The 13366-nt window shown below is 41.9% G+C and overlaps 2 protein-coding genes across 7 annotated transcripts in view; one reads left to right on the plus strand and one right to left on the minus strand.

The window, feature by feature from the left end:
- Nucleotides 1–6203, plus strand: part of LOC132385078 (palmitoyl-protein thioesterase ABHD10, mitochondrial-like) — a 148505-nt gene extending 142302 nt beyond the window's left edge. For 3 of the 4 annotated variants that reach the window (XM_059956797.1, XM_059956798.1, XM_059956799.1), the window contains one exon: nucleotides 5262–6201. In XM_059956797.1, the coding sequence (XP_059812780.1) occupies nucleotides 5262–5612 (351 nt within the window). In that variant the 3' untranslated portion in view covers nucleotides 5613–6201. Of the gene's footprint in view, nucleotides 1–5261 lie in introns of all 4 variants that reach the window. The other variant, XM_059956801.1, reaches the window with a different exon arrangement.
- sidt2 (SID1 transmembrane family, member 2) overlaps nucleotides 1–13366 on the minus strand; it is a 121040-nt gene that overhangs the window by 46711 nt on the left and 60963 nt on the right. For all 3 annotated transcript variants that reach the window (XM_059956789.1, XM_059956791.1, XM_059956788.1), the window contains 4 exons: nucleotides 10937–11008; nucleotides 7161–7232; nucleotides 2246–2361; nucleotides 1549–1622 (listed from right to left, as the gene is read on the minus strand). In XM_059956789.1, coding sequence (XP_059812772.1) covers nucleotides 1549–1622; nucleotides 2246–2361; nucleotides 7161–7232; nucleotides 10937–11008 — 334 coding nt within the window. The remainder of the gene's footprint in view (nucleotides 1–1548; nucleotides 1623–2245; nucleotides 2362–7160; nucleotides 7233–10936; nucleotides 11009–13366) is intronic.

The raw sequence follows: 13366 nt of genomic DNA on the forward strand, positions 1-13366 counted from the left end.
GGCAGACCCATCACTTCCACATCAGCAAGTGTCACTCAAGTTGCTTATTTGAAGCACCTGATGTTACTTACCAAATCAGAACGAGCTTCACTACGTCCTGTCTGTGAAACATTTCTGAGGATGCTGCCAGGGCTCGAGGACCTGAGTTATAGAGAGACTTTGGGCAGCCATGTACTTTATTCCTTGGAGGCTAGGAGACTGAGGGGTGTAGAAAATCCCTCTGGATGCTCAGGTGTTTTTTCAAAAAGTTCTAAGTAAAATTTATTATCAGAGTAGATAGATGTCACCACATACAACCCTGAGATTCTTTTTCTGTGGGAGCACTTAGCAAATCTATAGAACAGTAACTGTAAGCAGGATCTATACACTATAAACATCAGAAACTGTAAACAAGTTGTGCAAATACAGATAATAAATAAATAGCAATAAATAATGAGCATGAAATAACAAGATAAAAGAGTCCTTAAATGAGTGTAGTTATCCCTTTTTGTTGAAGAGCCTAATGGTTGAGGGGTAGTAACTGCTCTTGAACCTGGTGGTGTGAATCCTGAGGCACGACTACTTTCTACCTGATGGCAGCAGAGAGAAAAGAGCATGGCCTGGGTGGTGAGGATCTTTGATGATGGATGCTGCTTTTCTGCAGCAGCATTTCATGTAGATGTGCTCAATGGTTGGGAGGGTTTTATCCATGATGTACTGGGCTGAATCCACTACACTTAGTAGGATTTTCTGCTCAAAGGCGTTGGTGTTCCAATACCAGGCCGTAATGCAGCCTCCCACATTTTAAAGTTGTACATTTAGGTTTAATGAGTTGTGGCATGTTATGTTGGCGTCGGATGTGGGAATGTCCAGCACAATCTTCGATGATTTGATTTGGAGCAAATGATGCATTTCATTGTATGTTTCAATGTACAGGTGACAAATAAAGCTAATCTTTATCTTTAGATAGGGTGAATGCACACAGTCTTTTCATTGAAGGGGAACTGAAAACCAAAGGGCATAGGTTTAAGGTGAGAGTGGAAAAATTTAAGAGACCAAAGGAGACCTTTTATTGCATATTGAGTTCTGTGTTCTGAGCAGTGGAGGAGTGTTGCTGACACCAGAATGTGTGATGACACTTGTGGACTGTCCCCGCGCACATCATAGCTGTGTTGGTTGTTAATGTAAATGATGCATTTTACTGCATGTTTCCACATACACCCGAAAAATAAATCTGAATCTTGAACTTCTTCACACAGGGGGGAAATGAGCTACTAGAGAGAGTGGCTGAGGCAGGTACAATTATGATATCTAAAGGACATTTAGATAAGTATATGGACAGAAGGGATTGAGAAGAACATTGGCCAAATATGGGCTAATGGGACTAACTTAGCAAGAACCTTGGTCAGCATGGATAAGTTGGGCCGAAAGGCCCGCTTCATTACTGCTACATTACTCTATGACTTTAACAACCAAATGTCTTTTCCTCAGGTTTTGGGAAAGGAGGGAGATGAAACACCAGGACCATGATAAAACATTTGGCACCCACCCCCACATTAGAAAACTAACCAGAAGTAGATCTTGTATTTTTTGCTGAGAACTCGCTTGTCCTTCCTTGCAAGGTCAGAGACGTAGAGAAACTTCTGCAAACAGGAGAGAAAGAAACATCTTTTTAGAAAGGTCTGCTGCTCTTTCTTTGTGCCTTGACATTTCCCGGGAATGTCAAACAAAACCTCATCCCCTACACAATGTGAAAAATATAATGTTGGTCAGTACAGTAACTCAGCCATTTACTTAGAACCAACATGCAAGTAATTGTAAAGTGTTGGGTAGGGGCTACTCTATAAAAAAGCTTATTGACTGATCTTTGCAAAGTGGATCACCTAAAGTAAATCAACCTGAACTGACTTATCATTTATACTTGAAATGATACAGTTTCAGTAAAGCTTGCCCGCTACATTTCCTGTACAGAAAAGCCCAATACAAAAATGTAAATTCTTCTCCAAGTTCCAAGGTAATTTTTGCTGTACTTTATTTGATAATTGATTCTTTATTGTCACATGTGCCAAGATACAGTGAAAAGATTTTGCTCGAGTGTCATCCAGACAGATTGTTCTGCACTCGAGTACATTAACGGATAGTATTTCAAGCCACAGTGCAGGGAGACAAACAGAGTACAAGGGCTTCAGCTGAAGTAATGAATACTCATCTGTGCAGCAGCATGAGCACCGAGCTAAAACTACCTGCTGGATTTCAGCGCACTTACCTTGGTTCTGATAACGTTTTTATCGGAATCAATGTCTGCCAGTGTGTCATACTCATCTTCTTCAATGGAGCTGAGAGAATCGAGGCGAGGTCGGATCACATTGTCCAACGGTTTCTCTGTGAAGAACAGGGCAAGTGGGTAAAGCAGGGCAACAGGGTAAAGATGCAAATACAATATTCTCAGATGACTGAGGATGCAGCATATAAAGTTTCAGAGGTCTAGATGGGTGGGAGAGTAAAATCTGTTTTCTTTAGCAATAGTGTCACCGGCAGGATCCATAGAGTTAAGGAAAGAGGAATGGAGAGTGTAAGGACGACCTTTTGTGTTGCAGAGTTGCCAGGATCTGACCTCAGAAGGATTGAGGAAACAGACAGGATAGACATTGCACTGATGATTATGAGCTAATGATTGAGTAGGATAGACTTATTTTACAGCTGGTGTGGGCAGAATTTTACTTTATTTAGAGATACAGAGCAGTAACAGGCCATTCTGGCCCTACTATCCTCCTGCACTGCACAATTACACCCATGTGAGCAATTCACCTACTAACCTGCATGTTTTTGGAATGTGGAAGGAATCTAGAGCTTTCAGGGGAACTTCAAGCAATCACTGGGAGAATGTACAAACTCCTTACAGACACCAGTAAGAACTGAAAACGGTTGCTGGTGCTGTGAGAGCGTTATGCTAACCATTACACTACTGCGCCACTTGTTATAGTATCCTCTGTAATATAAATTTTTTCCTCTCCATAAACTGCAGGCTCAACAAAAGCTCCAAATTTGTTCATACTGCCCAGAGACAGGCACATGTGAGGTGTCGCTATGGTAACTTGGTAACACGGGGAACTAATCCAAAGGCATCATCCAGTCTCTGAAACTTTCACATTCCTTTTGTTGCATACAAGACAGTGAACACAGGCAGGGTGGCTGCTCTTTTTCAGTTCAACAGATGCTGGTCTCCTGGCAACCTCTTCCTCACAGTAATCTCCCATCTCAGAAAAAGAGTTCAACGGATATACATGGAAAACAAGGACAAATTTCTACCCACAGCTTTAAAACCAGTTACCCTGCTTGATCATTAAAGGATAAAAATAAACGACTGCTGGAAAAGCTTCAAAATCATTTTAAGATCAGTGTGACAGTGTTCCATGTCCCCTCTCCTAACGCCTTGAAATAATGTAGTTGACTTAAGTGCAATAGAAAGAGGCTCAACTGCAATTGCAAAAAGAAGAGGGGACAATGGGCAGCCTTGGCGAGTGCCACATGTTAATGGGAAATAGTCAGATCGAAAATAATTCGTCTGTATACACGCTAAATGCGAGTGATATAATAGCTTAACCCAGGCTACAAATATTCTGCCAAATCCAAATTTCTCCAAAACACTAAACAAGTACACCCACTCCACTCTATCAAACGCCTTCTCCGCATCCAAGGAGATAACAACCTCCGGACTCGGAGAATCACTTTGTGAATAAACCACATCAGCCAGTCGACGGATATTAAAAAAAGAATGGCGATTTTTAATAAAACCTGATTGATCATCTGAGATTATCTTGGGAAGGGGGCGTTCTAAACGGCACGCAAGCACTTCAGTCAAAATCTTTGCATCCACATTCAAAAGTGAGATGGGGCGATATGATCCACATTGAGTCGGGTCCCTGTTCTTTTTAGGAAGAAGTGAAATAGATGCCTGTGAAAGAGTAGGGGGTAAGGAACCATTCTCCAAAGATTCCTGAAACACTTCCAGAAGAACCGGTATGAGATTATCCTTAAATTTCTTATAAAATTCCATTGGATAACCATCAGGACCTGGGGACTTACCACTCTGCATAGCCATAATGGCATTATTATTCTCTTCCTGCCCAACAGCCCAATCTAAGTTCTCCACCTCCTCTGGTTCAAGAGTTGGTATTTCCAAATTATCTAAAACAACGTTCCATTTTTGTTATAGCTGAGGGAAACTCTGAGGTATACAGAGAGGAATAAAAAGTTGCAAAAATGTTATTAATCTCTTTTGGATTGCTTGTCAAGTTTTGGTGCGTGTCTCTTATCTGGGTAAGAGACATGGAACACCGTGTATGCTGACGACCTCTTACTTTATGTTAGCAACCCTGTAGGTAGTAGTCCTGCTATTGTATCAGTATTAGGTCAATTTGAAGCCTTCTCTGGCTGTGAACTGAACCTTCAAAAAAGCAAATGCTTTCCCATTAATAACTTGGCCCTACAGATCTGACAGGAATCTTTGCCTTTTCCTTTATCTCAAGATGGTTTTGTATATCTAGGAATACACGTTACTCGCTCTTTTACATCTCTGTTTGAAGCTAACTACAGGCCTCAGGTTAACCAAATGAAGGCTGATTTTGAGAGATGGCGCAGTTTACCCCTTACTATAGCTGGGAGAATTCAATCAGTGAAAGTGACTGTACTTCCCAGATTTCTTTATTTGTTCCAGTGCTTGCCAGTTTTCTTACCCAAGTTATTTTTCCAATCAGTCGACCAAGCTATAACCTCCTTAATTTGGGAAAATAAGGTCCCAAGGGTTAATAAGCGCATTCTCCAAAGAGGTTGTGACGTCGGTGGAATGGGCCTTCCTAGCTTTATTCATTATTACTGGGCATCGAATATTCAAAAGGTATTATTTTGGCTTCACCGGCCAGATATAAACTGGTGCCTGCTTGAGACACGGTCTTGCCACTCCTCGTCTCTCCCAGCTTTAGTGTATTCTTCCTTGCCATTGAAATCCTCTCAATTCACATCTAACCCGGTCGTGCTCTCCACCCTCAAAAATTTTTAATCAATTTCGCTGCCACTATAAGTTCACATCAGCTTCAGTTTTGGGTCCCATTCATAGAAACCATCTATTTCTTCCCTCCACGCTCGATTCAGTTTTTAGACAATAAGGTTTGAACGGTTTTAAGTGCATTAAGGATTTGTACATAGGTAACATATTTGACAGTTTTGATAACCTTCGCAGTAAATATGGTCTTCCACATAATCATTTTTTTAAATATCTGCAGATTCGCCACTTTGCCAAGGAAAGATTTCCCTCTTTTCCTGATCTACCACCTGCTATGTTGTGGGAAAAACTCACTCTCAGCTTTAATGATAAAGGGCTGATCTCTGCTCTATACTCTCAGCTGATGTCTTTGGAAGTGCAAGATTTAAACAAAACTGAGACTAGGTGGGAGGATGACTTTGGTATGGATCTGGCTGAGGAATATTGGGCAAAAACATTGAATAGGGTTCATTCTTCATCATCATGTGCTAGACTGGGGCTCATACAATTTGAAGTTTTACACGGGGTACATTTAAGTAAAGTCAGGCTTGTTGACATGTATCCCGGGACAGACGCTGGCTGTGACAGGTGATCCTTCTCTCCAGCTGGTTTAGTGAATGCGTTTCAATCTTGCCCTCGGATTGATGGCTATTGGGCACTGGTTTTTAAAATTATCAGTGAGGTTTTGGGGGTGACACTCAGACCTTGCCAGCTTATTGCTGTATTTGGTGTGGTGGATGATGCTTTGAGTTTAAATGCAAACCAGTCGGATAAGCCGTAGAAGAATCTTGCTGGTCTGGAAATCTGCCACTCCCCCATCTGCTGCTGCTTGGTTAGAAGACGTAATGAAATTAGAAAAGATTAAATTCACTTTGAGGGGGTCTGTGAAAAAGTTCTATTCGAAATGGGGACCTTTCTTGTCATATTTTGGGAGTCTTAAGGAATTACCCACTAGTTGAGGGCATCTGATTGTACTTGGAAAGTTGCCTCTCTTTTAACACGCGTATGGTTCACCTCATGGGTGGTTGATGAATTGTAATATGAGTATATTCTGGATCATCTGACATGTTGTGGATGTGTGTGGGCCTTCGTCTTGAAGTAGTGTGGGGTATGGCTGTGAAATGTCTGTACTTGTATTTGTGAATTGTTCTATTGTAAATACATTAGCTGCCATGGTATGTTCGGGGAGGGAGGGTGAGGGGAGGTTTGTTTAGGGGTAGGGTACAAAAGCAAAATGGAGGAAAATGTAATGCATTATGTATTCTGTATTGTGTCATTCCTTCAATAAAAATAAAATTAAAAAAAAAAATCAGTGTGGCAGGTTCAACTGAGCCCAGGCCCAAGGCTGAGGTGAGAGAATCCTTACTGTTCCTGGTCATCAATATTCTAACAACTCAACCGGCTGCATCTCAGAAACACAAGTATCACCTTGGGGTGGACGTGTTCAAAGCCACATGTGTTCACAGAAGGACGTGGGCTTTGCAGCCTGAGCCAGTCCTAATGGTGAACATCAGAGAATCTACAGATGCTGGAAAATCAGAGTAGCACACAAAATGCTGGAGGATCTCAGCAGTTCATGCAGCATCAATGGAAATGAATAAACAGTCAACATTTTTGGCCAAGGAGGTGCTGAGCTGCCTTCTTGAACTGCTGCAGTGACTGAGGTGCAGGTAAACCCATACTGTTGCTAGGGACAGTTGCAGGATTACGCCATTTACCAACTCAACACAGTCCAGTTTTATTTCATCTCCCCTCCACCACCCACCCACCTTCCCTCTCACCTGGTCTCACTTATCACCTGCCAGTTTGTCCTTCCTCTCCCCCACTTCTTATTCTGGCTTCTGCCCCCCTCTTTTCCAATTCTGATGAGGGGCTTTGGCCCAAAATTTTGACTATTTCCCTCTACAGATGCTGAGTTCCTCCAGCACTTTGTGCGTGTTACCTTCCAGTAGAATTTGTTTTTTGGTTATTTCCAAGATTCCTGGTAAATTGAAATACAATCGTTTGAAGAAAAGGACTTTTTTAAAATTTTTGCACCACTGGCTCTAATTTAGTCTTTCCACTGGGACCACACATATACACTCTGATCACCTGGCTGTGTGTGTTAATCTAGGGCACAGGTAAACAGTCATGGTCTTACCCATATATCCACAGGTAGAATCTGACTCCATGCTGTCTGTAACAGCCTCTGACCCAAGAACGGAGCCATTCTCTGCAACAAACAATGAAGGCAGAAGCCTCAGAATTAAATCTCAAGTAACTGCAAACTCTCCCTCCCACATGAGCCTCAGTGGGTCGGAAAGTGGCAGAGAAATCGCAGCAGGGTTGCAAAGCATAGTAGAGTCATTGAGTCTTAGTTGGGGAACATTAAAGGAGGGTTGAAAATGAGACAAACCATCCAGCCTATCCAGACCATGCACTCCTCTCGCTGCTGCCATCAGGAAGGAGGTACAGAATCCTCAGGACCCACACCACCACATTCAGGAAGAGTTCTGAACCAGCGTAGATAACTTCACTCACCCCAAAATTGAACTGATTCCACAACCTACAGACTCACTTGCAAGAACTCTACAACTCTATTTACTATTTGTACAGTTTGTCTTCTTTTGCACATTGGTTCTTTGTCAGGCTTTGGTTGTGTAGCTTTTCATTGGTTCTATTGTATTTTTCTGGTCTACTGTAAATGCCTGCAAAAAATGAATCTCAGTTGCATATGGTGACAGTTAACATATTTCAATAATAAATTTACTTTGAACCTGCCATCACCTGTACAAGCACTCTCTCAGAAAAGTAATGCACAATCTGAATTTGGCAGACTACCCCACTGCCTTGGACTACAAGAGTGTTAGTTTAGTAAAAGGCACTTCAGTGGTGCCAGAAAGTTTGTGAAGCCTGTAGAAAGCCGACAGGGTTCACAAACTTTCTAGCTCCACTATATCAATGACGTTTGATAGTAGACTATATACAGCAAAAAAACAGGCCTCTGAGCCTGTCTAGTTAACCACCCATTTACAATAATCCCACATCACAAGGTACATTTACAGTGGCCAATTAACCTGAACCAGAGGCCTGGAGGCAGCCTGGCCTGGGACAGGAGGCATGTGTGTACACGTGTGCGAGGGCGCGAGGTTTGGGGAGGGTACATGCCTCATCTCCTTGCCTGCCCATCGCCTCCTTTTGTTGCTCCTCCCTTTCCCCCCTTCCATGGCCTTCTGTCCTCTTGTATTAGACTCCCTCTACTCCAGCCCTGTATCTCTTTCACCAATCAGCTTCCCAGTTTTTACTTTACGCCTCCCCCTCACGGTTTCACCTACCACCTTGTGTTTCTCTCCCCCCCCCCCCCCCCCAACCTTTTAACTCTACTCCTTATCTTTTTTCTCCAGTCCTGTCGAGGGGTCTCGGCCTGAAACATCAACTGTACTTTTTAACATAGATGCTGCCTGGCCTGCTGAGTTCCTCCAGCTTTTTGTGTGTGTTGATTGTCTCCACATCTCTGTCCAAGTTAACCCTATTTGAGTGCAACACTAGCCGTCATGACCTTTTCCAATTTCCAAGCCTCGCAGATTTGGAGGAGAAAGAAAGAATACCAGATGATGATCTTCAGGTATTGTTATGGATGTACCACGGCTCTGAGGGGCCGAAGGAGCGGGAGCAGCCCCCTCCTTCCGGAGAATCGCAAGATCGCTATTAATTCGGGACTCGGAAGTGAGAGACAATGCAACGGTTTTGACCATTTGTTCTTAGAGGCACCTGTGTCACGTGCATGTCCCGGCTAAGTGATAACTACCATGAACCTGAACACCCTCGGGCCATGTGGGGGTGGAGATTGCATCCCCCTACTTTGATGGACAGCTACAACTCTGCAAGTAAAGATAAAAGCGGACTGCAGGAGGCAGTACCCTAGCGATGCACCAGAGGAACTTGCTCGCTCAACGCTCCCGGGAGAGCTGGAAGCCACTCAACGCCACGTGTACTCCTAACCCCTTTGCCTGGGGAGCGGGTGGCTGATACTACCGAGAAGGACTTCGAACTAACAACGGGGAAACCAACGCTCCCCTGATTTTAACGGAGTGGTCAAAAAGATACGGGCAAGTCTTCTTTTCGTTCTCACCGATCCTTCTAAGACACGTGACACCCAACAATTCCTCGAAAGACTTTTAAATGACTCTTTAGATTTCCAATGGACAGAAAAATATTATCCCCTAGACAACAGCCGAGATTAATGATGATTACGACTATATCCGGGCTTTAGATTGCGTATTGGAGATGTGCACTCTCTGAATGTTTGCATTAACCTTACTTTTGTGCCCCTTTATAAATAAAAACGTTTGAAAATAGTGACATCAGACTTCAACAGACCTCTCTATCTTTGCTGGTAAGTTATCCAGTTACGGGATACGTAATAGTATACTGTACCCATCTGGGTGAGCTGCATAAAGACATGTCAGAGATTTCAGGATCTTCGCTTGATCCAAATTTGAGATTGGGTAACAAATCCATTCTTGAACACTTGTAATAAGGAATTAACAGGAAGGATGGAGGTAAAACTGATCTCCCTACAAAATGACTTTGAGCTGAAGCTGAGGTTCAAAAAATCATAGACTTTTATTTGCAGAAAGGAACCTCTGAACACTGTCCTGCACTGTGGAAAAAAGGTCAAAATGTTGCTTATTGCCTTTCCAACATCACATTTAGCAGAGCACGGATTTATTACCATTCAAAGCAACAAATCGAGCAGCAAATGACTGCAAGTGAGGATCTGAGACTCCTGAGCGACAATCAGCCTGACATCACTGCACCAAGCCCATCTTCTCGAAAGGTGAAAAAGCAGTAAAATAATGAATAGTTGTACTACTAATGTAGACTCTAAAATTATTGATGAAAATTGTTTTTACTATAATAAAGAAATAATTTTATTTGTAACTTTACTAGATTCGAATAATTTTTCCAGCTATTTATCACTGCTTTGAATTTGCAGTTCTTACACTCTTTCACTGTGCATTGTAAATCTAAATTCTTTATAGTTTTTATGTAATGACCAGAAAGGAAGATGGGGGTTGCTGGGGATGTGGTCTGGGAGCGGTAACCCAAAAAAGTTTGGGAAGCACTGATCTAGAGTGATAGGTGACTCCCACTGTGTGCACCGATGTTTCTGACTCCTGCCTGATCCTGGTTGTGAACCAGATCTTTGCCAAATCAAAAATATACAAACCAAAATAATGGCCAACTCTCAGCTCCACGCTGCATCAAGAGAATCAACCGATTAGGATCCTCAGTTATGGGACACTTTGCTGAGTTTCCCCAGTGGGGGCTTGGATCAGAAAGTGTAGAATGATATCCCAAAGCTCGGTGATTATGGAGCTTGCTGAGAGATTCTTAAGGCAGAGCAGGTAAGAGGTAGATTTCCTTCCTTAAGTGACAATAAAACACATATATTTTACAGGGTGTTTCATGGTTGCCACTGGTAGCTTTTTAAAAATTCAAAGTTCAAAGTAAATGTTATTATCAAAGTACAGATATGTTATGATGTACCGGAGATTCATTTTCTTGTGGGCGTAAACAATAAATCCATAGAATAATCACCATAACAACTTGAGCATTCAACTAGCATGCAAAAGGCAAAGAAGTGTACAAATGCAAAAAGAAAGAAATAATAATAATAAATAAATAAGCAATAAATAGAGGACATGCGATGAACCGTCCTTGAAAGTGAGTCCATTGGTGTTGGGATCATTTCAATGATGGGGCAAGTGAAGTTATGTAAATCTAGTTTCCTTAGCTAAAATTCCGCAGCTAATTTTCACACATGGGATTTGAACTCATGTATCTGGATTAATCAACAATTAGTTTCTGGGTTACTAATGCAGCAAGTCACTATTCTATTGCACCCCTTAATACATCAATAGTGGTACTTACCAAAGGAGCCATAGCTTTGACAAGCTGAGCTTCCAGTGTAGAGGTCAGGGCTCTGGGGAGTATAACCGCCAGCTGAAATAGAATACAGTACTAAGTTTACAGGAATGCATGAATAGTTTCATATAAATTCATGTGTGAGTATGGTGCTAACTCCACTCAGACCGATAATAGTCCAGGACTTGGTCTACTGAAAGGAGGGTACTACAGCAGAAGCGTCAGATGTCAGAAAAGTTAGCCTTGGAACCAAGAACATTACAGCTCAATACAGACCACTGAGTTTTCAATGTTGTCACAACCGTTTAATCTAGTCATTCCAACCTTCGCCTCCAACAAAGCCTTCCATTTTTCATTCATTCATGTACAATTGCAAGAAAAAGTTTGTGAACCCTTTACAATGACCTGGTTTTCTATATTAATTACTCATAAAATGTGGTCTGATCATCTAAGTCACAATAATAAACAAACACCATCTGCCTAAACTAATAAACAAACAAACTAAGTTCAAAAAAGTATGTGAACCTTTGGGATAATGCTTTCTACAAAAGCTATTTGGATCCGGTATTCCTATCAATGAGATGAGATTGGAGGTGTGGGTTGTAGAGGTGCCCTGCCCTATATATAAAAAAAACACACAAAGTCAGGCCTGCTCTTCTCAAGAAAGATTTCTTTATGGGCACGATGTCCCTATCAAAACAACCTTCAAAAGACCTTAGAAGAATTGTACAGATGCATGAAGCTGGAAAAGGCTACAAAAGCATTTCTAAAGACCTGAGTGTTTATCAGTCCACAGTAAGAGAAATTGTCTACAAACGGAGAAAACTCAGTACTGTTGCTACTCTCCCAAAGAGTGGGTGTCCTGCAAAGATCACACCAAGTGCGCAATGTGCAATGCTGAAGGAGTTGAAAAACTCAGGGGTAACAGCAAAAGACCTGCAGAAATCTTTAGAACTTGCTAAAGTCTCTGTTCATGTGCCCACTATAAGAAAAACACTGAACAAGAATGGTTCAATACCATTCTCCAAAAAGAAAATTGCTGTACATCTCAAGTTTGCAGAAGACCTCCTGAATGTTCCACAAAGCTCCTGGGACAATGTTCTGTGAACAGATGAGACAAAAGTTAAACTTTTTTTCCCAGAAATGCACACTGCTATGTTTGGAGGACAAAGGGCACTGCACACAAACACCAAAGCCTCATCCTAACTGTGAAACATGATGGAAGGAGCATCATGGTTTGGTGCTGCTTTGCTGCCTCAGGGCCTGGACAGCTTGCAATCGTTGAGGGAACAATGAATTCAAACTTGTATCAAGACATTTTACAGGAGTGTGTCAGGGTAGCAGTCTGTCACCTGAAGCTTAATAGAAGTTGGATGATGCGACAAGACAATGATCTGAAAAGCAACAGTAAATCAACAACAGAATGGTTTAAAAAAAAGAAGAAAATTCGTGTTTTGGAATGGCCAAGTCGGAGTCCAGACCTTAACTCAGTTGAGATGTTGTAGCATGACCTGAAGAGGGCTGTTCATGCAAGGTATCCAAAAATATTAACGAACAGAAACAGCTTTGTATGGAGGAATGGTCTAAAACTCTTCCAAGCTGATTTGCAGGACTGATCAACAGTTACCAGAAACTTTTGGTTGAAGTTATTGCTGTACAAGGGGATCACACCAGTTACTGAAAGCAAAGGTTCGCATACTTTTTCCAACAAATACATGTAATACTGGATCATTTTTCTCAATTAACTAAATGAACAAGTATAATGTTTTTGTGTTATTTATTTAATTGGGTTCTCTTTATTTATTTTAGGACACGTGAAGATCTGATCACATTTTAGGTCATATTTATACAGAAATAGAGAAAATTCTACAGGGTTCATAAACTTTCCAGCACCATTGTACCTATCTAAGAATCTCTTAAATGTCCTTGCCAGCACCCTTGGCAGTATGTTCCATGCACCTACCTCTCTCACCTATCCCTGATACTCCCCCTATACCTTCCTCCCAACCCTTAAAGGTATTCCCATCATATCAGCCATTAGCCTAGGAAAAGGTGCTGCCTGTCCACTCTATCTATACTTCTTATCATCTTGTATCAAGTCACCTCTCCTCCTCCTCTTCCTCTCCAGAGAGAACAGAATACAGCTATCATGATTGTTGTGCTCACGTGAAATGAGGCTGGGCAGTCCTACAGCATAGGGGAACGTTTCAGACTGGAAGAGTTCCCTTGATTGCAGGCAAGAAGGACAACACAGTAGTGTAGTGGTTACTTTACAACAAGGTAGCGTAGCGGTTACCATAACACTTTACAACACCAGAGTCCTGGGTTCAATTCTTGCTGCTGTCTGTAAGCAGCTTGTACATTCACCCCATGACTACGTGGGGTTCCACCCACATTGCAAAGACGTACAGGATAATAGGTTAATTAGTCACATGG

The sequence above is a fragment of the Hypanus sabinus genome, chromosome X2 (genome assembly GCF_030144855.1).
Source record: "Hypanus sabinus isolate sHypSab1 chromosome X2, sHypSab1.hap1, whole genome shotgun sequence".
Classification (NCBI taxonomy): Eukaryota; Metazoa; Chordata; class Chondrichthyes; order Myliobatiformes; family Dasyatidae; genus Hypanus; species Hypanus sabinus.